At 43.5% G+C, this 27,421-nt stretch overlaps 1 protein-coding gene across 8 annotated transcripts in view; it reads left to right on the top strand.

Moving 5' to 3' along the window:
• casz1 (castor zinc finger 1) overlaps positions 1 to 27,421 on the top strand; it is a 166,671-nt gene that overhangs the window by 112,129 nt on the left and 27,121 nt on the right. For 5 of the 8 annotated variants that reach the window (XM_083976139.1, XM_083976133.1, XM_083976138.1 and 2 more), the window contains exons 1-3: positions 5,890 to 6,045; positions 20,246 to 20,806; positions 26,476 to 27,376. In XM_083976139.1, coding sequence (XP_083832265.1) covers positions 5,967 to 6,045; positions 20,246 to 20,806; positions 26,476 to 27,376 — 1,541 coding nt within the window. In that variant the 5' untranslated portion in view covers positions 5,890 to 5,966. Of the gene's footprint in view, positions 1 to 5,889; positions 6,046 to 20,245; positions 20,807 to 26,475; positions 27,377 to 27,421 lie in introns of those variants that run through there. The other 3 variants (XM_083976137.1, XM_083976135.1, XM_083976134.1) reach the window with 1 other exon arrangement.

Raw genomic sequence — 27,421 nt, 5'->3', positions numbered from 1 at the left:
CGGGGGGTGGGGGGCAAGGACCGGTGGTTTATGTATATGTGTGTTCTGGTTTGGGACAGTGGCTTGGGCGGTGTGTGTTTGTGTATATACGTGTGGTTTGGTAGGGGATGGCGGCTTGATAGTAATGCATGTTGATGGTTTCAGAGATACTTCATTTCAGAAACAGGGGCCTCATTAACTGTAGTCTTCATCAGGCCAGCGAGCAGCGGGCACATTAGGGGTCCACAGGAAGTTAGAGTACAGCAGGAGAGTGCATTAGGGAGGCCTGGGGAGACACACTCCCTCTCTTCCCCTCAGTTCCACTTCCACCTCCAGTGCTTTTCTATATCTTAATGTGCCTTTCAGAGGAATTCGGATAGAGGTCAATAATTATGCTCTTTAAATTATTCAGTCGAGGTCCTGTGTAATTGTGCTTTTTAGAGCTCGGACACTGACAGCATAGTTTACTGCACCACCTTTGGGGCACGGCCGGACCAGATGAATCAGTTCAGAGAAAAAGAGCATGTGAGTGTGTTTCACCGCTTTCATCATTAACTGATGTGGGACTGATCTTCATTTATGAAATGTCAATAAGCGTCAACACCAGATGAACAAATTAACTCATTTGCCAAGCGAATTTGTCAGCACATCATCAAGTTTTTTGATCTCTTTCAAACAGGCGTCGGGATGGAGTTGTCTGCGGTGGGTACGTTGGTGTCGGACGACGGGCCGCTGTGTGGGAATGTTTAGTTTGGGACACAACTGTGTTATTTTTGTTACATCGAGGAGAGGAAAGCACAAACTGCAAGGGTAGCAGAAAAAATCACCCAAACTTTCTCTACAAAGCCAGCGCCGGCAACGTTTGACTGCACATGATAACATCGTCCGTTCACACAACAAGTCCTCTTTCAGCTACAGATTATTAACACATCGCTGAAAGCGGCAGAGAGCATTTCACTGTTGTCACAGGGTCTTATATTTATATTTATCTAGTTGGGAGAGGCATTGACAAACATGTCACACACCTGCAGTTTTGTAGTACGTGCTACTACAGTTTGGTGTCAAAGAAAGAGCCTGTACAGTAGAGTTTTGTTTAGGCGAGAGGAAGACTGTAATTACTGTCTGGCGATTCATCTAGTCACTGCATAAAATAGTGTTTATCCAGTCGCCCATGTTTCTGTCGTGGCTGAGGGAGGGGAGGGTCATGTTTTGCACAACTGAGACAGCTAGGGCAATCAGGAGAAGAATCGTGACTCCAAAACATTCAGCCTTTCTTTCTTTTCTCTCTCTTCCTCTCTTTCTTTCTTTTCTCTCTCTCCCTCCCTCTCTCTCTCTTTCTTTCTTTTCTCTCTCTCCCTCCCTCTCTCTCTCTCTCTCTCTCTCTCTCCCTCTCTCGGGTTGAGAACTGGTGCCTTAGAAAATGAGATCTCCCTTTCTGACACACCCACACACACAAATAAACATAAAAAGCTAATTTGTTAGCGCCCTCATTTCAGAGGCCTGAGCAGGAGAATATTGTTGGAGGCAAAAGTAATGCTTTGTCAAATGTTGACATGTGTTGCAAACACAAGGCCTTCAGCAGCAGCAACAGCAGCAGCTTTTCGTAGAGCGGCTCAGGCACATTGTCGGCACATGAAGAGAGGATGCTTTGAAACAAGATTAGCCTCCAAATGGCCCTGCCTGCACCCCTCCCCACCTCTACCCCCCACCCCCGCCCCACCTCCCCGTGTGTGTGTGCGCCTGCCCTCAGATGCTAAATGATCAGATCCACTGAAATATTTGTGGGCCTGTTTTCTCACAGAATGAGTCTGGGTGTCATGTGCTGTATATCACCGTACAGCTGAAGGTGTGTGTACACATTAGTCCCACTGCAAGGCCCCATTGTCTGGCACATGGTTTGGCTTGGTTTTGTAGGCCAGAAAGCACACGTTCCTGTCACTGAGGCTGCCTCCCCTTGGCTTTGGGTCAGGGTGACACTGGGCAGGGGGAGGAAAAAAAAATCCATCACCTCCACACCCTGCCCCCACAAAAATGAATAAAAATTGGAAAACAACATGCAAGGTCCACCTAATACAGGAACACTTGCAATATGCTGATGTTTTCTTTTGCACACTGTGTTTGCTAAATTGCCTTTGACTGCGTGCATCAGTAATGAAACTTTATGTCCTTGTGGAGAGGGCAGCAAGTCCGTTCCAGTTAGGACCGGGACTATCTCTCCTGTCTGGCTTTTGTGAGACTTTTTTTTCTAATACATGTCCTTATGAATAAATGAAGCCCATGAAGTCATTTTTTCCATATTTGTGTAAATTGCTTTAAAAGCATTTTATCATGTCATAAAAAAGCGCAATTGATCTGCTGGGCTTAGCCCATTGGACAGCTGTGTGTTTTGTTAATGGCCACTTTGCTCCGAGCAGCTTATTAAAAAATTTATATAGAAATGCTAAAATTGCATAAATTATTTAGATACAGTAAGCATTTTTTTGTTTTGGTCAGGCAGGGAGGGGCTGTTATCAGTATGGAAATTTACCATAGTATATTATCTGCTGAAATATAGTAATATATCTGCCCAGACACATATGTGTCCTCCTCACTGCACCCCCACACATGCAGAGGCGCAGGGAAAAAAAGTATATATTTTTTGATGACTTCGTTTCAGCAACCACGGAATGTCACCCATATCCTGGTTGATTGTACTTTCGAGTTTTATGATGTTTTTCCATTGATTTGTTTCCCCGGCGCAGCTGCCGACCTCTATTGAGGGACGAACGTAATCAGCGCTGACGCAAATTAGATGGTTATTCGTTTCGAAAATTGACAGAAAAACAATAAAAAAGATGAAATGCTCCCAAATCAATAGATATAATGAAATTCAAATAATCCGAGAGATGAGGTCTCCATGGCAACTGATAATGTGGAAAAGAAAACAATTTAATAAAGGACAGACACGCTTTGAAAACAGATTGGGGAGGGGGGTGGCTGTAAAGCGGGGAGAGGAGAGGAGAGCAGAGCAGAGGAGAGAGGAGGTGGGGAGATGGAGGGATAGAGAGAGAGGGTGGTGGAGGGGTGTTTGTGGCTGTAGTGGTTGCTCTATAGCTTGTTTCCCCCGGCGTGTGAAGGATCTGTGTCTGTCCCAAGGACACCGGAATAATTAGAAAAGCTTTCAGGCCAGAAAGTGCAGATTCAGGTTTTAATACACAAAATTATTTCAGGGGCAGTGAATCGGAAAACCATTTGTTGGTGACCTTCCTGAGAGGCCTCCCCCTCCCCGGTACAGGGCAAGATGGAGGCTATGTGGCAGCACTGCCTGAGTTATGGCATATTTGTGTTTTTATAGAGGCAGGGGGAATGGAGTTGGGCAAGTTGGGAGGGGGGATGCGGGGGTAAATGTGTGTGTATGGCTGTGTGAGGGTGTGTGGGTGGGGGGTGGGGGGGTCATAGGGAGACCTTCATGTTGTGTGTGTATGTGTGCGGTGGGATGGGGAGGAGAAAGAGAGGGGGGGGGGGGTTCTAGCAGTTTGGGCAGAGGGAGGCAGAGCAGAGATGAGAGGGGAGAGAGTGAGGCAGCGAGAGAATGGGGGAAGTTGCAGATCCGGCTTTATTTACAGATCAGTTGTCAAAAGGAGCCATTTAAGGGGAATGCGCCCGTTCCTGCGCTATGACAGGCGAGGTGCCTGTTTAAAAATCACAAGACAACTATGAACCTGAGAGGGAGATAGTCAAACACAGGCTTTTTCTGTTGAAGACAGACAGAGCAGGGGGTGGCGAGGGAAGCGAGTGGGTGTTAAGTGACTTTATTTGTAGTCTATTTAAGGTATGTTTTACTTGTCCTTGTGCTGCTCCTCCAACATCTAATACAGGGGCTGCGTTCTAGTTAGCACAGCAAGGGAATAATGACTGAGTGCATCGTTCTTATTTCCTGTAAATACAAATGACTTTCCTTCATCTGCCTAAAAACCTGTATTTGATTTCAGTCTTGCTGTCAAGGGAGATTTGCTACTGATGCAAACAGTGATAAGTCAACCAAAAGCACAGCTCTGTTTCCCTCATTAGCTTATCACGACTTTAAGTATGTACTCTTTCTGGTTGCTTTATTCAACATCCGTGTCCTGCTCTTATAATGTCCTATTTTCTTTATTACTCTTTGTCAACATTTTGACGACAGTCTGGTTGGGCGTTGGAGCCTTGTCTGTCAAGCAGTGACTACCATTTTTGTGTCATTATAAGGCTTTGTTTGACTCAAATAAAGGTGATCCACCCTCTGTTCAAATGATACTAACAGCAGGTCCGGAATGCAGATACCCTTATCCTGTTCCAGGAGCAATAAATGGAAAAACAAGTCCTCACACAAAGCTCAGCCTGATAATTACCGTTGTGATATTTTAAAGGCTTACGATCCTGATCGAGATCAGTGCTTTCCTGCAATAGAAACCATCATAAAAGTTGGGCAATATTTGATAAAATTATCGGATCAAGTTCCAGGTAGTGGTGATCTTACTACTTTCTTATGATTGGAATTAGTTTGTAATCAAGATTACATCTCACGCATCTTTCTTTCTTTCTGTTCTGTTCTTACTTGAACATTTTTCTTCTTTCTACCTTCAGTTGTTAACATGATGTTGCACACTGAAGATAATTACAGACATATTATTTAGACTCTGATAGCTGGATACTCCTCTCTTTCACCCAGGGGAATCAGCCCTTATTCAAAGGCAAACGGAGATCTGACATTCTTCAACAGGACAGCTAATATTCTCCAGTATTGATATTGCGATGTGAAAAGTGCCCCACAAGTAGGAGAGAAACTAGAAATTCCCCACTGTACACTAGCTAAGAGCCTTCAAATCTAACATGGCAGTGTCAATGAAAACTGTTTTCTTTTTTTTTAAATTAAAAAAAAAGAAAAGAAAAAAAAGAAAAACTCGGATAGAGTAGCAACCTGAAATATGAGAGCCGATAGGCATCCACTGTGTGTTTGTGGGTGCATGCACATGCACATGCACACCGACACAAACACACACACACACACTCTCATAGGGTACAAAGCACATGTTATCACTGTCAACAGCGGCAGTAGCAAACAGCAGCAGTTGTTCTGTGTGGGTATCTGTGTTGTTGTATATGAGTGAAAGTGTGTGTGCTCGTGCACAGTCTCTCTCTCTCTCTCTCTCTCTCTCTGGCTGCTGGCTCTGAGAGACCCACTGTAAGTCAATCTGCGTGTTCATATGACTGTGAGCGCGTGTGTGTGTTTGTGTGTGTGTGTGTGTGTGTGTGTGTGTGTGTGTGTGTGTGAGCCACTACTGTACTACACTTCAGGGGCCAGGAGCCAGGACCGAGCAGAGCAGAACAGGGCTGAACAGGGCTGGAAAGGGCCCAGGGCCAGCTCCCTGTGTACACCACCCACTTCACACCTGTCTCCCCCCCACCCACCCACCCAACTCTCTCTCTATCTCTCTCTGTCTCTCTCAGACACACACACACACGCACAAACACACACACACACACACGGCTCATACTGCCGTGCTGCTCGGCACAGGGCTCTCATTGTAGCAGTGACAGGAGGGCGCCCGTTAAGTGGCTCCCTCTTCCTGGGGCCTGTGTGTGTGTGTGTGTGTGTGTGCACGCGCGTGTGTGTGTTTTGTTCCCCCATGTGGCTGTGGGGTGGATAAGGGCGATGAAGGACCCCTACTGGTAAAGTGGGTAAACTCGCACAGCCTCGACATCTGTGCTCAGAGAGAGAGAGAGAGAGAGAGAGAGAGAGGGAAGGAGGGAAGGAGGGGGGGAGAGAGGGAGTGGAGTGGAGAGAGAAAGAAAGAAAGAGAGAGGGGGAGGGTAAGGAGGGAGGAGAGATAGACAGCGAGAGAGGAGGACAGAGTGGGAACAAGGAAAGGAGTGAGAGAAGGGAGGGAGGGAGGGAGAGCGAGACAGAGGGGGAGAGAGAGAGAGAGAGAGAGGGAACAGAGCCTTGACAGAGAGCAGTTGAGGAGAAAATGCCTTGCTTTGTGGAGAGAATTCTTCCAGGGCAGGAGGGAGAGGTGAGACAGAGCGCAGAGGGCGGTCTGCTGCCAGGTAAGACTCACACACACCTTCCTCTCCCCCTCTTCCTCTCTCCCTCTCTCCCTCCCCCCTCCCCACACCCCCCCCCCCCCCCCCCGCTCCTTACACACACACACACTCACACACACACACACACACACTAGAGTTGAGTGCTACCTCGAGGTGAGCGGGTCTGCTACTAGTTGCAGTTGGCATGAGTCAGGCACGCATGTGTAGTGATGTGGTGGGTGGTGTCAGAGTGTGTGTAGGTGTGTGTGCATGAGAGGGAGTAAGGAAACAGAGCAGGTGTAATGTTTGTTTTTTTGGAAAATTTGTGTAGCTTTTAATTACCGGTGCACATTTGCACCTATAGTGCACTGAATGTCAGTGATGTGTTTAATTAGTTTCAATGGTGTGTTGCTTCCTCAAAAGTTTCCTTGTTGACTTTTTGTGCCTATAGGACTCACACTCTCACTTCTTATATCTCACACTTAGCTTTGCTACTTTCTTTTTTTTAACATAACTACATTTTAGTTTTTTATTCTACTAAATTTACGTGACTCTTGGTCATTCGTTACTTATTTTGCAAGTAAATGAAATATATGTCAAGCTTATAAAATCCAATGATTTGTTATAGATTTAACTGCTAAGCAGTAAACAAAGTAGTTTTTAAAGAGCTCAACCTCAACCACGGACCACACTAATGGATTGCACGTTAGATGATAACACAGTTCAACATAATGTGAAGGTACTTTTACTTTGGATTTATTCAGTTTATTTTTGTAATAATACTAAAGTAAAGGCACATAATTGTTTCATTCATTTTGAATGCAGTGTTTGAATATTTCTATTTACTTTTTAGTTAAATTAGATAAAAAAAACTTTATCCACCTTTAATTACATATTACTTATTTTTTTCAAGAAATACTTTTTAATTATTATTAAATCCCTGTCAGGCTCAAAATTATTTGACTTGTAATGGAAAAGATACTTAAATACATAGTTCTAAAGGCTAAAAATTAAAATTATTGAAAAGCACCTAAAATCCCTCCGCTCCGATGTCAAGTGCAGATGTTCTCAGATCTGACGTGACGTAATTTGCGGTGTTGGTCGAGATTGATTTAGCTGTTTAGATACTGATGTTGTGATGGAGAGGTTTGTCATCGGAGGGATTTTCCACTCTGCTGGTGTAAACAGTGTCTGTTTAAGAAAGGCTAAAGAGTCCTTTTCTCCCTTCTTCAGACACAGTTCTGAGAGGAATAATCCTCCTCGTGTACAATTAGATTTTCTCCTTTTGTTTAAATAAATACTGTGTCTGAGAACATAAACACAGATTTACATGCGGCCTAGTGGGTGTCTGTCTCTCTAACAGCTACAGCCTGGGCCTGATATTTCTACTTGAGGCCCACAGGAAAAAAAGAAAAGAAAAAGAAAAGAAGACAAAGCGGAAGTTGGCCAGCTCTAACTTCACGCTTGCTGTTTATTTGTTTTTATAACAAATGGAACCAGCTTCCCGAGTGAAAGGTGAAGTCAGAATTGAATTTGGCTTGCGTTACCGTGGCGATCTGGCAACTGCTCCAGTGTCCCATAGGACTGCTCTGGTTGCTGTGTGCCGGGCGCGTGTGTTTGTTATTTAACTGGTGTGTGTGTGTGTGTGTGTGTGTGTGTGTGTGTGTGTGTGTGTGTGTGTGTGTGTGTGTGTGTGTGTGTGTGTGTGTGTGTGTAGGCTACTGCACTTCGTGCATATTGTGTTGGTGTGTGCGTGTGTGTTTGAGTAGTGGGTGGTGGTAGCAGCATTCACGAGAGAGACATTTTACTAAGCAGACATTTCCCCCTCTGTTTTCACTCTGACCTGGTAGGAGATTGATGACTGAATTGTGGAGTACATGTTAACAGTAACTGGTGATTTATGAAGATACTTAGGGTAAGTGAGGCCGCACAGGCTGGAGGGGAAGAAAAAGATATAGCCTTTTAAGTTAATGCAAAAATATAGCCTTTTTAAGTAATAATTGTTATTACTACTGCAGGGGTTTGGAGAGAGGTCTGAGTTAGAGTTGGATGTGCACAAAGTGCAATGTGAAGCTTTTCCTTTTTCTTTTGGCCATGTGCCTTTCTTTGTTTCTGGCTTTTTAACTTTAACTCCCCTCAACATTGGAAGATTTTTGCAAGGAAAAAAAATGAAATCCAAAATGAGTGCATTTAGATAGATACAGATTTTATAGGTTCATTTTGATAGCTAACTTCAAATATTTGAATAGAACTTTTTTTTAAAAGCTCTTCTTTTCCTGGGGAAACCACAATGGAAAACTTTTCTTGGATGAACCCTTGCACTGCAACAAGTGCAGTGTGTGTTTTGGCAGACCCCCTTAGCCAAAGATCCCTCTGAAAATCCGCATGCAATTTTAGAAGAATCAGATTCTTTCCCTTTGCTTGGCTCATGAACTGCCTTGATGTCATGCACACAGAGAATCCTCCTCTCTATTCAAATATGAAATTCAATCCACTTGGATGTGATCTATAGCATTTTTAAGGAATAAAGCAATTTTAGGGAATACGGAGCGGTGCTTCCTCTGGAAGAGGGATGGCTTTCATTTTTTTTCAAGGCACCTCTTAGACTGAGTGAAATGTTTCCCCTGTTCGCTCAAGGACAACTTTATTTCTTACCAGGGATTTAACACTCACTCAGTCCCCTCATAAATACAGCGTCCCTCGGCCCTTCGCTAGCCATAACTCATACACTAAGTCTCTAGCTAACTAAACTCATATAGCAGAGCCAACACTTGTTTGTCTTTTACCTCAGCCTTTCTCTCTCTCTTTTCCTCTCTGTCCCTTTTCCTCCTCTCAGCTGATTTATACATGACAGAATCGTCTCTGACTACCGTCTCACCAGGCTCCTGTGCTGATCTGCTTGGCCCACTCATGGAGTGGGTTTTAGAAGAAATGTGCATTTGAATATGAGCCAGCCTAATCTCCTTGAGGCTATTTAGAGTGAGCCTAATGCTCCAAGAATGAGCGAGAACAACACCGGAGAAAATGCGGACGTCCCTCTCGGCGTGTCACGACACAACTCAGGTCTCCAAACAACTAAGCAAGTCTTTGATTTGCTGATGAAAATCTCTGTGTAAGGCAAAGAACATAAAAACCTTACTTCCAGGGCACCTGTTGAAGCTCTCAGTCTCCTTCGAAAAACATCTTAGTGTGTGGTTTCCTTTTTGTCTTTCTGCCTTTATAGCACCTACCTGTGGAATTTTCACTTTTTTGCATGTTATCCCAATGGTGCAATAACCAGGAGACACACAGCAGATGAGAAACTTTCAAGCCATTTCACTTTCAGTGGATGAAAGTGCTCAGGTGGGATATTACAGTATGGTGGAAGCCTTTACTGATCTGGTGCCGACTGGCATTTTGGGAGGAGACGGTCTTCCTGGCGTGGTTCCCGTATTGGTTGTTAACAGCCTTCTGGTACCTTCTGTTCTCTCTGTTCAGTCCCACTGGCCCGACTCTGACAACTCCTCAAGCATCTGAAGACCCTCTGAAGTCAAAATCGCCCATTTTGATGTCTCATGGCAGTACCCAGCATTTTGTTGTATTTGCGTCTGAAAACACGGGCCCTGCTTGGAGGAATTATCCTCAGCACTCGTTGGCGTCGGATGGGGGAGGAGGGCATCATTCCCCTTTTTCCCCCCTATCTCCCTGCTCTCCTCGCTGTCCTTCCTCTCTTTTTGATCTCACCATCAAATCTTCCCCGGTTTTTATGAGTGACGTTTACCCGAAAGCATCTTGGGAAATGGCTGGCTGAAGAAGACGTTTGAGAAAATGCGCCTGAGCAAGCTATCACCTTTGATAAAAGCCATAGTTCCAGTGGGAGAGAAAGAAGAAAGCCAAAGAGCAAGAGCGTTGTTAGTAATGAAAAATGCCATGCAAGAGGGAGCATCTCTCTGATCCCGGCCTGTTAAACCAACAATGTATAGTACAACAGATACTGCACTGGTACATCAAGCATTTCTCTGTTGTTGTACCACAATAAGTGTTTGACCCAGAGGACTGATCTGAATCTGGGGTACCACACCGTGCCTTTATTGCACATCAGCTGGGCACCAAATAATCTCATAATACAGCGCTCACACAAACACAGTGAGTCACACTAGTGCTGCCAGCAACGTTGGCATACCTACAGCTGTGTCACCAGTTGGCAAAAGTCTGGCAAGGCATTTGAGAACACCGCAAAAAAACGGAGCGATATAATGGGGAAGTGGAGGGTAGTTGAAGGCACAGAGAGCAAGAAATGTTAGCTTTAGTAATTACTACCTCCATAGAGGAGCAGCGGAGAGGACAGTGAGGCAAGCGAGCGCACGAAGGAGGCCCCGTGTGCAGATAATGAAGGGGTATCATTGTAGCTCTGACAGCGTTAATCTTAGAGTGCTCCACAGTGTGTGTCGGTGTGTCTCTATCTGGTTGTGTGTATGCTCTGCGCGGCATATGTACATACTGCCAGAGTGTATGGGGTCGTGGTACAGTGCCACGGACTCTCAGCCCACCAGTGAGACCACCTGACAGCACGGTTTATCTAACCACGTTGACAGTTGCCGCCTCTCACAGCTTCTTGAAGATAGTCCTGAGTCTCCGCAGCCTCTCACTCGTCTGCACTAAAGCACCGGGATCACATCAGCACCCAAACCCGTCTTTTTCAGGAGGAGGGAGGAAGAAAAGAGGAAAGTGGGAAAGGGGAAGAGCGGTCCAACTTTCTTTGTGCGCTGCTTTTTCTTTTCTTTTTTCCTCTTCCCATTTGAAGTTGTGAGACACTCATTTAAGCCTCATTGCACACCGACACTCAACACACGAGAAAGTGTTATGAATATGTATCAACACAGCATATGGCAGCAGTAGCGCTGGGACTAGGTGTGTCCAGAAGGTAGAGTGCTGCCGATGCATTATTCTCCATTCAAATTACCACGGTAAGAATGCAGCGGGAAACTGAGAGCTGTTCGCCACCTCTTTAGACGGGGCAGGAGAAGAACCTGGATCATGTGAAACAGCAGGAACGGAAGAGCTGTGATGAGCACAGTAGTAGGCTGCCTGAGTTTCCGTGATTTGGTAGATTTTTTCGGCAGGTTCAAACCCAGCACTCGCTGACACAAGCGTGATTAAAAGTGATATTTCTGACACATTAGGATGCGCACGGGAAGTAACCTCCTCTAAAGCGTTCATTATTAGATGCATGACAGACCTGAATATTTATAAAATAGGTTTTAATAATTAATAGCAGCAATCTGCTCCCGTAATTCATCAGATTTGCACTTCAACAGAGTATCCGTTTTCACTTTAAAATAATAATAAGAGGAATATTAATGTTGCAGAAATGTAAAACGGGCAGCTGGATACAGCGCAAATAGGCAAGCGCTCCCTACACTTCTGAGGCTTTCCGTTAACATGTCACTTTTAAAATAAAATTACATTTTAAGCCATCAACACTGCGCCGTTTGAAAACCTTCAGCTGTTTGTGCTTGACAATTTACTGAGTGGCTTCTCACAAATGTGGCAAGTCATGAAGATAAAGCTGCAGGAAACAAAGTGGGTTTGGTGTAGAATGCAAAAGTAGTTGCTGTGGTTTTATCAAAAGCAAATTTATTTGTTTGAGTCAACTTAGCAGCACTTCCTTTTGTATACTGAGACCCAAAATAGACAGCATTCTTTTTTCCTGTAAAGCAGCTTTGCTTGTTTCATCGTTTCACAGTCATTTTTTTCTTCTTTTTTTTCTCCCTTATTGTGAGTGTTGTTTTATCACACCTTCAAATTCAGTCATGCACATTCCTCCTGCTACTGAACTCCCAGAAACAAGAATGTTCCTGTTTAAGGTGAAAACTGCCACGTTTAGTTCCGCCTCCAGTTCACATTGAACTTTTTGGTAAAGCACACTGTTTTAGTGCAGTCACTGGCACCGGTCCGTGTTTATCCTCACTGTGGATCCGTTTTTCCTGAGTGTGTAGAAATGTCAGTGTGCGTATTTGACAGTGTGTGTGTCTCAGAGCAAATGACGTGACCTGCAGCCACTAGACAGAGAGGAGCAGAAGGCGCACAATGCCCTGCTGTCTACAACTGTGCAAGCAGGCGTGCAGCACACCAACACACACACACTTGATATTGGCTCCAGCCACTTAACATGTGTTCACTGTGGACTGTGCACGTACCCACACTTCCCTTAGCAACACACTGACACTCATACTCTTTAAAAATGTCATATATCATTGCAACGGTGTTGTCACTTCCATCCTGCTTATCAGAAAAGTAAAAGATAACAAACTAAAGTTCTGGTATGGGAATCATAGCCATGGGCTCTAAAAAATGCAAATCCCACAAGCAGGAAGACTCATTGTCATCACTTCCTCTCTTAGCCCTACAAAGAATGTATTTTGATCAAAATTTAATTGTGCTTCATAAGAAGAGTACACGGCACATTGAAAGTATAAAATGGGATTAAAAGCATGTTTGAAAAAGCCTCCGCTTTGTAGTGAGCCATGGGTCATTCTTGGACAGGTAGACAACCAGCCCAGGATGACATTTTAACGGGCACCTGTGATTCATTCTACCGCATATAAAGTCCAAAAGAGGAAAAGTCTGTCAGGCAGAGCAAATGTTTTAATGGTAGCCAGGGATCGATGTTGTCAGCGCAGGCATCCTGTCTGGAAATACATGCTTTTTTTTTTTTTTTTTGGGGGGGGGGGGGGGGGGGGGGTAATGTCACCTCCTTCTTTCTTTTCAAGGAGAGAGAGAGAAGAAAAAGAGCAAAGGCAGGAGAGAGAGAGTGAGAGGGAGGTCAGTGAGATCTGAGCTGAGAACTCGGCAGAATTTAGGGAAATTGCTTGAAAAACATTGACTCTCACTCTCATTCACAGGGCCCCCGTATCTGAAAAACAAATTTGAAACATAACCTTGGAAATCAATTAAGAAGTCCCTGGGAGCTTGAGAAAAAAAAGAAGGGAAAGGTCCACCCCTCTTTTTTTTTCTTTACCCCCCTCTCTACATGTCTTTTTCTCTCCTCCACTTAACAGGGACTTGGATCTGCCCATCACAACACTGCCTTGTGTGAGGAGGCTTTGTCAGCGGGGGCTTTATTTAATTTTTTTTTTTTTTTAACAGCAGAGTGCCTTATATGCTGTCAAAATGTCTTAAGAGTCTTATTAAAGAAATGCCACAGCTCATTTCCTTGTAATGCAATTCATATGCTGGTGAAAGGGGGCATGTCTAAAGATCTAAACAGCTTTGCTTTTTAGGCTTCACATTAGGGGTTATCTGTGAGGGCTTGTCATTGATTGACATTATCTGGCCTGACAGGGCCTCATATCAAGGTTAACCTCATGGACAAAAGTGCCACCCGCACGGACACACAAACACTCCCTATCACCCACACTCATAGTCAAATAAGACACGGTCTCCTCAACTTCCTGTTGAGAGGGGTGTTACGTATGTGCGCCCGCTTCATCTGTGTGTGTAAGCCAGGTGGAGATTTCCAGACTTAATTGATAACTAATGGAGCGGCGTGTGCTGAGTTTACCCTGGAGGATTGACACTGTGTTTGTGTGTGCGTGCGTGTGTGTGTGTGTCCTGTGGAGAGACAGAAGGGTTAGGTGGTGGTAAGAGGATGGGGATGACTTACTCAGCGGTGCAGCTCCGGATTCTGGTAAATTAAATATGGCCCCGAAGATAATGACATGGAGTGACACACACCAGTCCGGGGGGCTTCTGACCTCTCGGACGAGCAGGCCGTTCACTTTGTTACAGAAGAGAGTGTGTAACTAACAATCATGTGAGCACTGTACGCACACAACCTCCCCTTCTCCCTCCCAACAAGCCACAAAGGCGAGGAGAGATCCCCGTGACCAAAATACAACTGAAGCAGTTAATCTGTACAGATATTAGCTCAAGGGCCCTTGAGAGGTGTACCACTGAGCCCCTTCTCCACTGTACTACCCACACTGCCTTGCTGCCGCACCAAGCACAGCGACCACGAGGGAGAGACACAGGGGTCGTCTGCTCATTTGCCATGGCGGTTGGCTTATCAAATTGCACCCTTGGTGTCTTAAAAACTGAACACGGGAGCCGAGCTTAAAAACAAAGCTGCTCAAATAAATATTGCTCGTTTCAGTCGGTGGTAGCACGCCACTGTGTGCAACTGTGCACTTTTCTTTTTAAAGCAAAGCTTCTGCCCCCTGCAACACACATACTTATAAATTAAGCCATCATCTGGCGCCAGCTGTGAGTCCAGATTTGATGTACAATTTTAACAAGTTAGCCGTGTGTCCCATGAATTACCCTAAGCAGCAAACTGAATAAAAGTTGGCTGTTTTGGTACGTGGCTGTCAGAATGGTTCTCGTCACTCATGTCAGATTTGATTTTTTTTTCTCTCCCTTAGACCATTTTAGGTTGCCTGTCCTCTGCTGTGGAAAATACCATAATTACCCTGTTTGTGATGAAGGCGGAGGGCGTATTTGTCCTTAGATTTCAACTTTCCTGCCTGATTGCCCTCAAGTTCAACGTCTTTCCTCTTCCGTCTGCACTTGAAATATACATTGTTTTCTTCAGCCATTGTCCTGTGCAGTCAGTGTGTGTGTTAGTGGGGCCGTTTGTGTCTGCCTTTGTCCTGCAGCGTCTTGTTTGTGTTTTTGCGGCAGTGTGACGGGAGCGTGGCACTTGGCTGAGGGCTTGTGTTTGATAACAGCCAGTGGACGGAGCTGAAGTGAAATAGACCAAACGGGTCCTTCAAGGTCGGCACCCCCAGAAAGACGGCACACAATGTGCAAGGTCACATTCTAGACTAAAAGCAATAAGTGCTTTATTGATAGAAAAAAACACACAACAAGCAGACAGATGTGCAACCAACTGATTAATAATAAAATAGATTTGTGAGAGAGAGGGACAGGGGGAGGGTAAGGGGCAGGGGAGAGAAGACAGCTACCTCCTGACTCTATGTCCATGTGTCTGTGTACTGTATGTGCGCCTGCATGCATGTACAGTACAGTACAGTACGCTTTGCAGCATAACATTGATCCTGTAGTGGAACCTAAAAAAATCTATGAGAAAAAAAAAGAAAAGAACCAAATGAAACATATTGGTGCTGGTGGAGGGTTTACCGGGTGCACAGTCTCTCTGCATGCCTGAATCATTTCCTATCATCACCGCAGTTTGTGTGATCTGCAAAGTACAGTGTGAAAGTGCTGTTAAAAAGAAGATCACAAGCAAACTCACTTCTCCTGTTTTGACAGTAATCTGCGTATCATATCTCATCAGTATCATGTTTTATGACAGAGACAACAGTCACTGTAGGTTCCTTTTTTCCATTCAGTCACTTTATGAACAATGTGCCTTTTGTACTGAACCTACTGTGCTATTATCTTTTTATGAAAATAAGCAGAGGGTATTGGACTGTCGTCATCTTTTATGTGCCTTTATCGTTCTTTCTCTTGTACTCTCTCTCTCTCTCTCTCTCACACACACACACACACTCTCTCTCTCTCTTTCTCTTTCCTTCTCGTCCCCAACCTGGCAAACCTGCCAAGTGAGTAGAGCTCCGAAGTGGATCAGTCAGTGGCAGGTTTAGATTTGAGGTGGGGAAAGCTAAGTCCCAGTCCCAGCCAAACCTGTCTCTTCAGGAAGGCTCTGAAGGACAGGAGGGCTGGGAGATTTCCATATGCTGTGCCTCCCCCCTTCACCTCAGTGCTATGGCAGTCTCCCCCCACTATTCTTCCTCCTTGGTAGTCTATACCCACCTTTACAGCCCTGTTTCTAAATCCCCTCTCTGCATAAACTTCTCCTCAGATGTGCCCACCCCCAAACCCCCATCTATCAACTAGTTGGCAATGGCATTGTTTTTAATCATCAGAACCTCAAAATTATTATTATCGCTTCTGATGCGGCAATTAAAACTTCAGGTCAGAGGCACAACGAGCGGTGATCAGCAGCCGAGCTGAGAAGTTTTAATTAGACGATCAGAACCATTAATGCACAAAAAAAAGGTGTGCGCTGGGAAATTAACGGGAACGTCTTAATCAGGGTTAGCGACTCCGAAGAGGAGTCAAGTGAACAGAGAGCAAAAAACAAATCATTTCCGCACCACTGGGACAAAACTCAATTAAATATGCATGCGGAAAAATGGAAATTTCTCAGCATCGGCTGCACCGACTGTTGGAAAACTATGGCAAAATCTCACGGCAGGGTCGGCGACCCGCTTATTGTTATTCTTGTGTAATAAAAATGAGAGAGGGGCCAGATGCTGGGGTCTGGGTGTCGTGGCGTAGTTGTCCATCAGTGGCTTTCCGCTTGACTTCCTTGCGGCTGCCGCAGCCCTCCACCGTGCAGGGGGGAGCGAAGAGAGAGAGAGAGAAGAGGAAAACATTCTCTTCCTGCGAGCCCTAAATTTACAAAAATAAAAACATGGTAATTTTCGAGTTTGTCTGTGCATGTTTGCTTGTGTGGCTCAGTGATTTCCCTGAAACACACACGCACGCTCGCTCTCTCATACATACATCTCCCATGAGAGCCCGAGACACAAAAGGTTCAGTGAACTACACACAGGGAGCTGCAGCCTTGTCGATTAATCTGCCAAAGGTTCATAAAGTTATAACTACACTTTTTCTCTTTTTTTTTTTTGGAGCAACTCTCGTTTGCGTATTGTAAAATAATCCTGAGCTGAGCAGACATCTCCCAGACCCTGTTTGTATTAATTAACTCCTGATATTGCAGGGGGTTTGTCCCTGTGTCAGTCATGTTGAAACTCAGCAGGAATCTCCAGCAAGCCCTGTACCTGTGTTTGATTAGGTGAAGAGATTAGCTTCGGTTTAAACAAGTAATATCTACCTCTCTTATATACGGACCCTCCTGTGTGCTCACTCCATACAAGCTGACAACTCTGCAGGAGGTGGGTGTGTTCATGGTGCGGCACTGCACTTTGAATGAACAATAAAGTCAGGTTATTTCATTTTCTGTGTGTTGCATATTTCCCATAAGATGATTACACAAGTGTTTTGGACATGAGCCGCCTCATCTTGTACATGTATGTCTTGTAGGAATGAGGTAAAGCCATGGCCCCGCCAGTCACAACTATTGTTAACTCCGACATCCCTTTTACCCATAGCTGCCTTGATTATAGTCTGTGCACGTTCACACAAATAATGCACTTCCAACAGCGTTATTAGGATTTGAAACACCACTTGATTGGGCATGATATCATTCTGGCACACAAACAGAGACTCTGCATCAAAAACCAACAAGACCTGTGGGGCTTGGAGCTGTGGAAGAGTAAGTTTGTCAGTGCGGCAGGCTAGACGGGAACACAAGCTGTGTCATCCAGCGCTGACGAGAAACAGGACTCGAAAGAACTTGATGATGCACTTATTTTTGACTGAAGATGAAAAAGAACCTGACGGAGTCCAAATGTATTCAAAATAGTTTCTTGACTTTTTCCTCAGGTTTTGGCCTTATACAGACAGTATATGGCGCTCCTTTGTGGCCCTGCTCTGTTTCCAGTAAAAATAGTGTCACAGTTAACATAAGCAGTTGGAAAAATTAGTTTCAGCTGTTGTGTTCAGATCTGAACCTGCCTATTTTTTTTCCACCTCACAGTGCTTACTGAGGTGTCTCCTCCTTGACAATTAGCACACCAGGCTAAAACAGAAGTGTAAATAATGTCCAATGCATGTGACAGTGTTGTTTTTCTTTCTGGTATTCATTAATAAGGCAGAATGCTTACTGGACTCTCAGGGAGGTGGGGGAGTTGGTCCCAGAGGGAAAAGTTGTTCTTTCATGTAGGTCCCCACAGATTTTATCTCATTGTACGCTATCATGCACACAAACGACTTGAGGTAAACAGCTTAGTGTTACCATAGCAATCCCTATTGTAAGCAATGGCAAAAAGCTGCTGTGGACAGAAACCCTCAGCATAAATAATAGTTTAGACAGCTTCCATAAACCATCGAACCATAGCATGTTCCTCCTCAGGGAAAGCTCACAATATTAAATTTGTTTTAAAGCACGCTTCACCTTTTAGAAAGGAAACACTGAATATGTGCTTAAGGTGTCTGTTAATTCTGTTAGGGGCCTCAACCAGTAGCACTCAGTCCTCTACTCACGCTCCTTATTGTTAACCGAAAATCATACATAAATAGGCACTAATGGAAAGAAACAACTGCGTAGGGGTCATTTCCTACAAGGAGCTTGAGATTGCAATGGAAAGGAAATCAGTAGTTAAAGCATGAAATACTGAACACAGTAAACAGAGAAAAAAAATCACCTCCACTGCAACACCCAAATGACCTCAATCTTCCTTTGGAGAGTATTTCTAAAAAAAAAAAAAAAAATCGAAAATTTATGTCTTCTACTTCCTAATAGTTTTTCCAGCTGATTTTTTTTCTTTCAAAATTGCTGTCTTCTAAAAGGTGACCCTTTCACCCCCGCCAGCAATTGTCTAACACTAAATTGTACAGTAATGCGCCGCTGATATATGGCCCCCTCAAAACTACATAATTCCTGAAGTCATTGTTTCAGAGAGGAAGCCCGCAATGTAAATACAGTAACTGAGAAAGCATGTGTGGGGAGCACGGGGTGCATTGTCTGGCGTTGGGGTAATCTGTAAACTCCTTCAAATTGTATATCCTCTAATGATGCCACAGCTTTGCAAAAGAAAATGAAAACAGGCTTTTATGTTGCACCGATGTGATTTACATAATGCCAGCAATGGCTCACACATGATTGTGCTTGGCTTTATGGTCGAGGGGAAATGAAGAGGCTCGTACTCATTGTTGTAGAAAGTGAATTGAGTCTTTAAGACAGAACTTTGTTACCTCTGATATCACACATTTTTCTCTGCTGAAATGGTGTGTCTGTAGCTCAGTGTAGTCCATCATTTGACTCACAGTGCAGCTGAGTTAAGACTCCACACAACTTCACAGAAGAAAGATCTCTGCTGTGTTAAACAGTTTTCACACAAGTTTTACATACTTCTGAATAAAAAGTTAACATGTGTGTTTCATCCATTGTGAATCTACAACTTTTTCTAATCTTAAATAGTGTTACTCACACTCCCCTCCTCCTCCTCCTCCTCTTCTTCCTCCTCCTCATTTTTTAAAAGTTATTTACAACTTGATAAAGATCTGGCCTTGATTTTGAATTTGGAAAACGTTGAGAGGTGAACTTTGGTGGCTCTGGAAATCAAGTGAAAGGTAACAGTGTGCAGTTTCTGCCCTAAAAAGGCAGCTCTGGATATGGAATGCCACAAGCAGCTGTTCCTGCCTCATCAGAGGACATGTTATAAAGATAGCCCCACTTGGGTTGAAATAATGCCACCCATTCCTGCCCCAAAGCACACTCTATCATACTCTATTGTTCAGAGAGGCCGCACCGAGGGAAAAAAAATGTAGAGACTGTGTAGTATGTTTAGTTAAGTTAAGATATGTAATGCACAGAAACAACAAATTTTTTTTGCATGATGTACCCATGTTGCTCTCGCGGCTGGACCGACAGTAAAAGGAGAAAGAGCTTCAACACATGGTGCATTATTTTCCTGTTAATAATGTCCTGAAATCAGCAGCTTCCAAAGAAACAGTTATGGAGTCTAATCTCACTGAATAGCCAACATGAGAACACGGCTCCAAAAAGCCCAAAAGTGCTCAGCATTTTCGCTCCACATACTGACAGCTTTAATGCTGAGCAGCCCCCCCACTCAGTAGCAAGACCACAGCCTCTTGAGGTGAGAGTGAAGATAACATTTCACAGTGTCTCTATAGCGCTGTCATGTGAAGGATTATGTAGCCGTGTATTTGCTGCTTGTAGTACCGTAGGGGGTCTGATACCTATCTGCCTGTGGTTTCAGCTGCCTGTGCTTTTTTTTTTCTCCTTTTTTTTCCACCACTGCATGAAACTCTGAGCTGGCCGAAGAGGTGTGACTTAGAAAGATATGTACAGTATCTCTGCGTGTCCTTCTAGTCTTGTGCTGTTATTGTTAAGTGCTTTTGGGTGTTATTAATAGCAGCGGTCACTGTTGTTCTATATCAGTTTGTTTTTCCACTGTGATGTTCAAAATCACAAATTTACTGACAAGGAAAACCTGAAAATGTGTTTCTGGTGATACTGGCACAACTTTGTTTGGAGGGACTGAGACATTTATTTCTTAATGTTTTTAACTGAGACACTAATTGTGATTTCTTTTGACTAATTTTATTCGTGTTGTTTTTGTTTCAACAGCTGAAAGGAGTTTATGCACTGAAACGACCTCAGGAAAATCCAAGATGGCCGCCAAAAGGAAAGGTGGCCTAAAACTCAATGCTATCTGTGCCAAGCTTAGCCGCCAGGTGGTGTTCGACAGCAGCTCCCAGAACGCAGAGGGAGACCAGAGTGTAGCAGAAAACAGCGAGCGTGGCAGTTCGCACTACGATGACAATGAGACCAACTTCCCTGAGAGCCTGAACCTAAGTCAGAGCCTAGAGGAGGACCAGAAAAGACGCGAGGCCATTGAGAAGTGGGTCAACGGCGAATATGGCGATGAACCGCCAGCTCCTGAGGACGAGCAGGAGCATGAACTCAAAGTCAGAAATGACGATGATGGCCCTCCCGAGGGCGTGTACATGGTACAGCCCCAAGGCTGCAGCGATGACGAAGACAATGCAGAGGACGCCGATCCTGTGGCGGGGTCTCAGGATGGCAGTTTCCATGACGACAAAGAAACTGAAGAAAGGCCTTCCAAAAACGAAACCTACATGCCACCAAGCGAGGCCCAGAGTCGCCGAGCACCTTTTTCCTCTCCAGGTATACACTCTGACTGTCTGTCCTCCCGTCCATGTCACACTGCACTTGACTTTTTTTTTTTATACGTCTTATACCAACACTACCTTTGCCCTTCAAAACATTCCACTGCAGAGTATTAAGGGGCAAAGGCTCTGATAAAGGGCGGGGGACACTGCCACATCCACATAAGCTTGTGTGCCCATTATTGGAAAGACACACTCTAGAGTTACATTATGAATAGCCAGTGACATTATTACCCCAAAGGCAGATTCAAGTGGCAGGCCAGGGGGGAAAAGACCTACTTGTCAGTGTGCGGTTAACTGTACGAAGAAATTCATAAATGGAGTAGGCTTACAACGTAAGGCCGTTTATGCACTCTCCCAGCAGCTGTGGGCCAACAGCGCATGGCAGGGCCAGGCTAAGCTTCATATTACACCCAGGATTACATATTGAGTCTTTGATTTTTCCCTAAGCTCACTAAACTTAGCCACTGCCTCAAGCTCCTCTATTACATGGAGTCGTAGTTTGCCTAGGAGGAATTTTTTTTTTCCACTATGTCAAATCCAAGAGATCAATTCTTGAATAAAGTAAGAAACAGGGAAATTATGTTGTAGCGTCATATCACACTGAAATATTCTATTGTCTCCCCACAAACAACAATGGCCTCGTGTATTTATTATTAGCAGACAGGAACATATTTTAATAAATTCCTTGATACTATGTGCTCTTGTAAATGACTCATAATAACCTCTGTTTAATTGTGACATGATGTTCCCTCGGTATAATTTACTGATTATCAAATAGATAAAGCTGGCAGAGACTTCCAACAGTCACGCTGAAGTAGCAAGAGAATGTGTTAACAGCACAAACAATCTTTTTAAAAAAGTGCCCTTTACAGTTATACACTTTGTGACCCTTGAAACTAGACACATGCGTGCTATAGGAGAGATTGGCCTTTGTATAGCAGAAGTAAAAACACAGAGCTGTAAAAAAGGAGAAAAAACGCAGCTCGGTTATATGAATAGATAAAGCCTGAGAGACAACCAGAGAGAGGAAAAAAAAACAGCAATTTGCAGGCGCGACCGGTTGTTGTGGTGCAAAAACAAGTTTTGTTTTGTGCTTGCTCACATCAGTTTAACAGTTTTTCAGTCTTTCATCTAGGTTTAGGTATCTACCTCAGAGTCATGTGCATGTGCTCTTTTTGTCTTCATTTCTTTTTGTTTTCACAATGTGCACAGCAGTAGCTTTGGCCATGCAGAATTGGGGGCAGGGGCTTCTCAGAAAATAAAGCAGGTTTCATTTCAGAGGCAAATGAAAAAGGCTTTGTGGTTTTAATTAGTCATTTTGTGTGTATTTCATTGCCTTTAAAAAAAGCCTGTCTGTAAATATGTATTACTGGTGTGTAGCAGGCCTACACCTTTCCCTCCACTCGCTCTTTTACAACTTTACATCTTACAACAAAGCCAGAGTGTTTGAAGACTGCAGGGAGAGCATACTGCATCAGTTGCAAATCTTGTCTTTAGTGTGTGTGTGTGTTTTTTCAGAGTTGCTCTTTGTTGATTGTAACTAGGGCATCTATATTGCCCTGTTTCTGCTCAGCTCACAATTAAAACATTTTTTTCCCTCTCTCTCTCTCTCTCTCTCCCTCTCGCCGCTGTCTTTCAAAGGCTGATGCGGAGTGCACATAATTATGCATATAAACATAGTGGCTTAATTATCTCTCACAACATCAGTGACAATGTAATTAACAAACATTGCAAGATCAATGAGAGAAACTGCGACCTTCAAAACATTTAACTCCTCACATTGAGGCATCGTGCGGATTTCCTATCAGTGCAAAACCCCAGAATACTTTTCCTAGATAATTTAGATGTCGCATTAGAGCCCTCATAAGCCAGTCAATGGAAAAACCAATGAATAAAAACTATGAAAGCAATGACAGAGATGCTCATAGCGATGGATCAAACAGGCTTGACCATGACTTCCATTTGCAATTCTGGGTTCACTGTAAAAGGTTATTGTTCATTTCAAGCTATTTCAAAGCCCTCTCTATTTACTGCCTGTTAATTAACTAACCAAACAGCGAGGAAGTTTGAAGCTCCGTACAGTTTTGTGTGTGTCAAATTAGTCCAAACAGATGCACATAATGTCATTTATTCAAACCAACTCTTTATTAGGATACCACTGTCCATTTAAACAAAACACACTTAAACTAATTCACGAACATGAAGACAAATTGCTTTTTAAAACTCTATTTAAATTATTGTACCATATAAAAGAACCTCACTATTCGAAACTTTCCCAGACTGAGCTCCACTGAAAACAGCACATTTCTAAGACATTTTCTTCACCAAACTGTCTACATTGATTGTGCATGTGTTGCCTCAAAAGTGACACCCTTTAGAGGGTATTCAAACTCAAGATTAGTCCATATATAGCCACATGCATGCACCTTTATCAGCAGTGACACCTCAGCCTCTCAGTCCTGTGAGTAGAGAAGCTATGCCACACCGATGTCCATGTTTGGTAGCCAAAAGGAGATATAATGCCCATCTCTTATCATATCTGGGAGGGAAAATGTGGCCTAATTGCAACAAATATAGACAAGGCAGGTCTGTGTCGTGTGTTGCATTTTGCTTGCCTGAAGTGTCAAGATTAGGAACCACTTCTTTGTAGATTTTCCGGTGGCACCAGAGAGAGTGCAGAGGGAAATGTCAGATGTGTTAGCAAACTGGGGGAAAAATTATGACAGTAGAGGAAAAAGAGAAATTTAATCAGTTCATTTATTTATTTGTTGAATTAAGCGGACGGTTGGTAGTAATTAGGATTGGGCAGATCTCACCTTAACCCACACACCACACATAGTTTCCCACTTGGTGTCACATCATCTTTAAGAGGCAGCCAGATAGGGCGTGAGTAGAAACCTCATTTACATGGTGTTTTAGAAAGGTTATCTCCTGTCGGTCCCAGTCATAATCCCTTCAAGTCCAATCATTTGCCTTTCGTTGATATCACGGCACGTGAAGGAATAAAGAGACTCCGCTAATTTTTCAGAGAAGGTGATGGTAATACCCTAAGCAAATAGAATATGAAAAAGGGGATGTCTGTGTTCCCCTGACAGAACCCACAAGTCTCTCTGCAATAATTATCAAAGACTCAGCAGCTAAAATTATTCATGTTTCCTTTAATTTCATTCCTGCTCCAAAGCAACAGTCAACAGGCCTGAAACCGCTCAATACAAAATCCACTGTGACATTTTTTATATTGGTGATGACAGCAGTGTTTTATTATTTTTATTTTTCATTTGAAATATGATTCCCCTCCAGTGATACTTATCTCACATGCTCTTTTAAAAAAAAAACAGCCCTCTGTCAGTAAAGTGTAGTTTCACTCTCTGTGTCGTACTGGTGTGGGTGGGTTGGCCCTAACTTTAGAGCTATATGATATACTGTGACCTGAGATGCCCTTATAAATACAGTTGCAGTTAAATCCGACCAAGCACTAAGCTCATCTAAACCTAAATCAAACAAGAAGACTATTCAGCCAAATTGTAGTTTAATGTTTTCATATTTTAAAATACTGTAGCCCTCTGTGTACTCTTATCAGTTCAGTAGCTAAAGAAAAACTTAAACTTCACTAGTGAATAAAGTCAATTGTAGTGGAGCATGCAGTAAATACTTACTATTTGTATATACAGCATGTCACTCTGTGGTTTTACTACATGTGAAAACACGTGGATCTGATAAAAATGATCTGTGGCAGACATGCAGGTATTTCCTCTCAAATACCTGATCCATTTCTCTTAAATTTTTCATGCCCTTTCGATCCACCAGATACTCTTTCATACTGATCCACTGTGCAGAGGAGCAACCCCATTGCAGTGAATGGAAATTTGGGGATTATTTTACATGCTACGCAGGAGATGTGAAAAGCAGGGCACAGCGACTGATTTAGCAATAACTGAGAAATCTGAGACAAGTGCAGAAATATTTATGTATTAATTACCCGGGTGGTAGCTGATATTACCTCACACCAGTTCATGTGTGGTTCGGTCACAAAAAAAGCAATAAAACATGTTTAAAAAAAAAAAAAGGATGACGACTGTGGTCTTGTGACTGTGCCAATGATGAGTTAAGATTGCCAAAGGTTTTAAATGACCCGTGCTAAATTATCATTGGGTGAATTACTAGCATATCTATATCCTGGTATCCTGCCTGCAACATGCAACCTGACATAATACAAGATATTTGAAATTGAGATAAATAAAACAAAACAGTTTGCAGAAAAGCTGCCTCCTGGGTCGTGCCTGTCTCTTAATACTTAGTTTCCGTCTCACACAGCCTTTCTCTGTGCCTTTTACCAAATGCTCTTCGTCTTTATGCAGAGCTTTGTCCCTCCACTGCTTTCAGGCCAAATCATTTTCCCTTTTCCCCACTCTCTGACCCCATGCACTAACCTGGATGAAAGTTAATGGGCCAGAATTAATCTCCACATAATGCAATTAAGCTATACATTGACTATATTTTGCTATGTCCTTGGGGAAGTTGTCCAATTTAATGGACTCTTAAAATGAAAGTGGTGTTTCAGTTCACAAATGTGTAAAAAAGAGGAAAGGATTCATTCTGTTCACTTTTGAAGGTGACACAGTAATGTTATTTTTAAAATACCTTGCACCAAGCTTCTTAGGGGATTTTATGAAATGCACTTAACATGCCATAATTTCTCTGCAGAAAGTAGTGATCTGTCATTTTAATAATGTTCAGCATCAGTCATCAGTAAATTTACACTTAAATGTGCTGATAGTGTTTCTTTTATATATTTATTATATACATGGTCCCTTAAAGTGGTTACTGTCATGTATGTAGAACATGTAGAATATTTGTTTGAACTATAAATTACCGTCAAATGTAACCCCCTCATTAAATTTCACAGCAGAAAATGATGAGCATAGACAATCAGAAAAAAGGTTTGTTTTTCAGTGTGTCCTTTGGTACAGTCACCTGCAAAATGTGCAGAACTGACTTATAGTGCAACCAAAACAGGAAGAGCATCACCTCAGACTGCTTGTTTTGCTTGTTTTGTAGACACATAAATACACAGCATACTATACAGATGTTGTTGTAGCTTGCAGTGGAGAGTCACTTTCCTGTGATTAAATTTGCTACAGTTCTGACGTAACAAGGATAATGGCTTGGCTTCAATCATAAGCAATCATTGTTAAAAAAAAAAATGAATATGCTATAATGTAGATATAGTTTTTCCAATATCTAAATGTTACAGTGTGTTTCCTGAAGTGGTGATGAGATATCATAGTTTCATTAATCGGGCTAACAATATACATTCTACACTTCACCAATGTGTCATACAGACTATACACTTTGACTTAAGAGCACATCAACAGTTGTCAAACAGTCAATATGAGCCGAGATTTAATCATCCAAAGTCTGATTTAGTAACCTGAATGTGGCAGCTGATGTCTTGAGCAGTCGGTTAAGTTTGGTGCGGTTTCAGTACTCAAATGAAAAAAACAAACAATCATTTTGATTTTGGATGTACTGTTTTAGTAAGCAAGAACTTTGTTACAGTCTTTTCAGTTTCAGTTTTTGTGTTTACCGGTAGCAGCTTCAAAAGGACAAATATGAATTCAGTGGACAATTTACAAAGTAGACTTTTTTTTTTTTCCCCTGCAGGAGAAGCATCTGCCCTGAGAGACTATGCAGCCAACACCATGAATGAGTTTTTGGGAATGTTCGGTTATGATGACCAGCAGGTAAGGGATGAGCTGACCAAGAAGATCAGCTTTGAGAAGCTCAAAGCCGCTACCTCAGACCCCTCATCCCTCAGCAGTGAGGAGGCCTCACGGCGTGCCCGCTTCTCCAAGTATGAAGAGTACATTCGCAAGCTAAAAGCTGGCGAGACCCTACCTTGGCCCATGCATGCTTCCCCACCAAAACCAGATGACCTCAACTCAAAACTGGCCCAAGAAAAGAGCGCTACCATCATCCAGTCCTCCGGGTGCCTCCCAGGGGCAGAGGCACAGATCTACCCTTCCAGCCTGGACCACAAACAGCCAGGAGGACCTCAGCTGGGCGCATCCCAGCCACCCAATCCCTCTCACATGCAGAACATGGCATCCAGAGCCTCCAAATATGACTTCTTCATTCAGAAGCTGAAGATGGGTGAGAGTCTACAGCAGCAGAACGGTAATGCTTACAAGCGCCCCTCAAAGTACGACCTGGAGAACGTCAAGTTTCTGCACCTCTTCAAGCCAGGTGAGGGCAACCCTGACATGGGCGGAGCGATCGCCTTTAAGACTGGCAAAGTGGGCCGTCCTTCGAAGTATGACGTCAGAACAATTCAGAAACTGATGCCAGGAAATCCTGAGGCCTCACTGATGCCCAATGTCATCGCTTCAGCACCGGGAAACCCTGGAGCACCGGGTGTCCCAACTGTTTGTGCAGCTGGGGCCAGCATCACTCCAGGACTCACAATGGACCAGACAGGACACATAAGCTTCAACGCCGCTGACTACCTTAAGTCCAGCTTTTCCAAGACTGACTCTATCACCACGGGCACTGTGTCCTCTGTTAAGTAAGTCTGCTCAAACATTGTTCATTTTTTTAAATTATTATTTGC

The sequence above is a fragment of the Trachurus trachurus genome (assembly GCF_905171665.1).
Source record: "Trachurus trachurus genome assembly, chromosome: 7".
NCBI classification, from domain to species: Eukaryota; Metazoa; Chordata; class Actinopteri; order Carangiformes; family Carangidae; genus Trachurus; species Trachurus trachurus.
The sequence above is the reverse complement of the archived record's forward strand: the minus strand, read 5'-3'. Positions and strand labels throughout refer to the sequence as shown.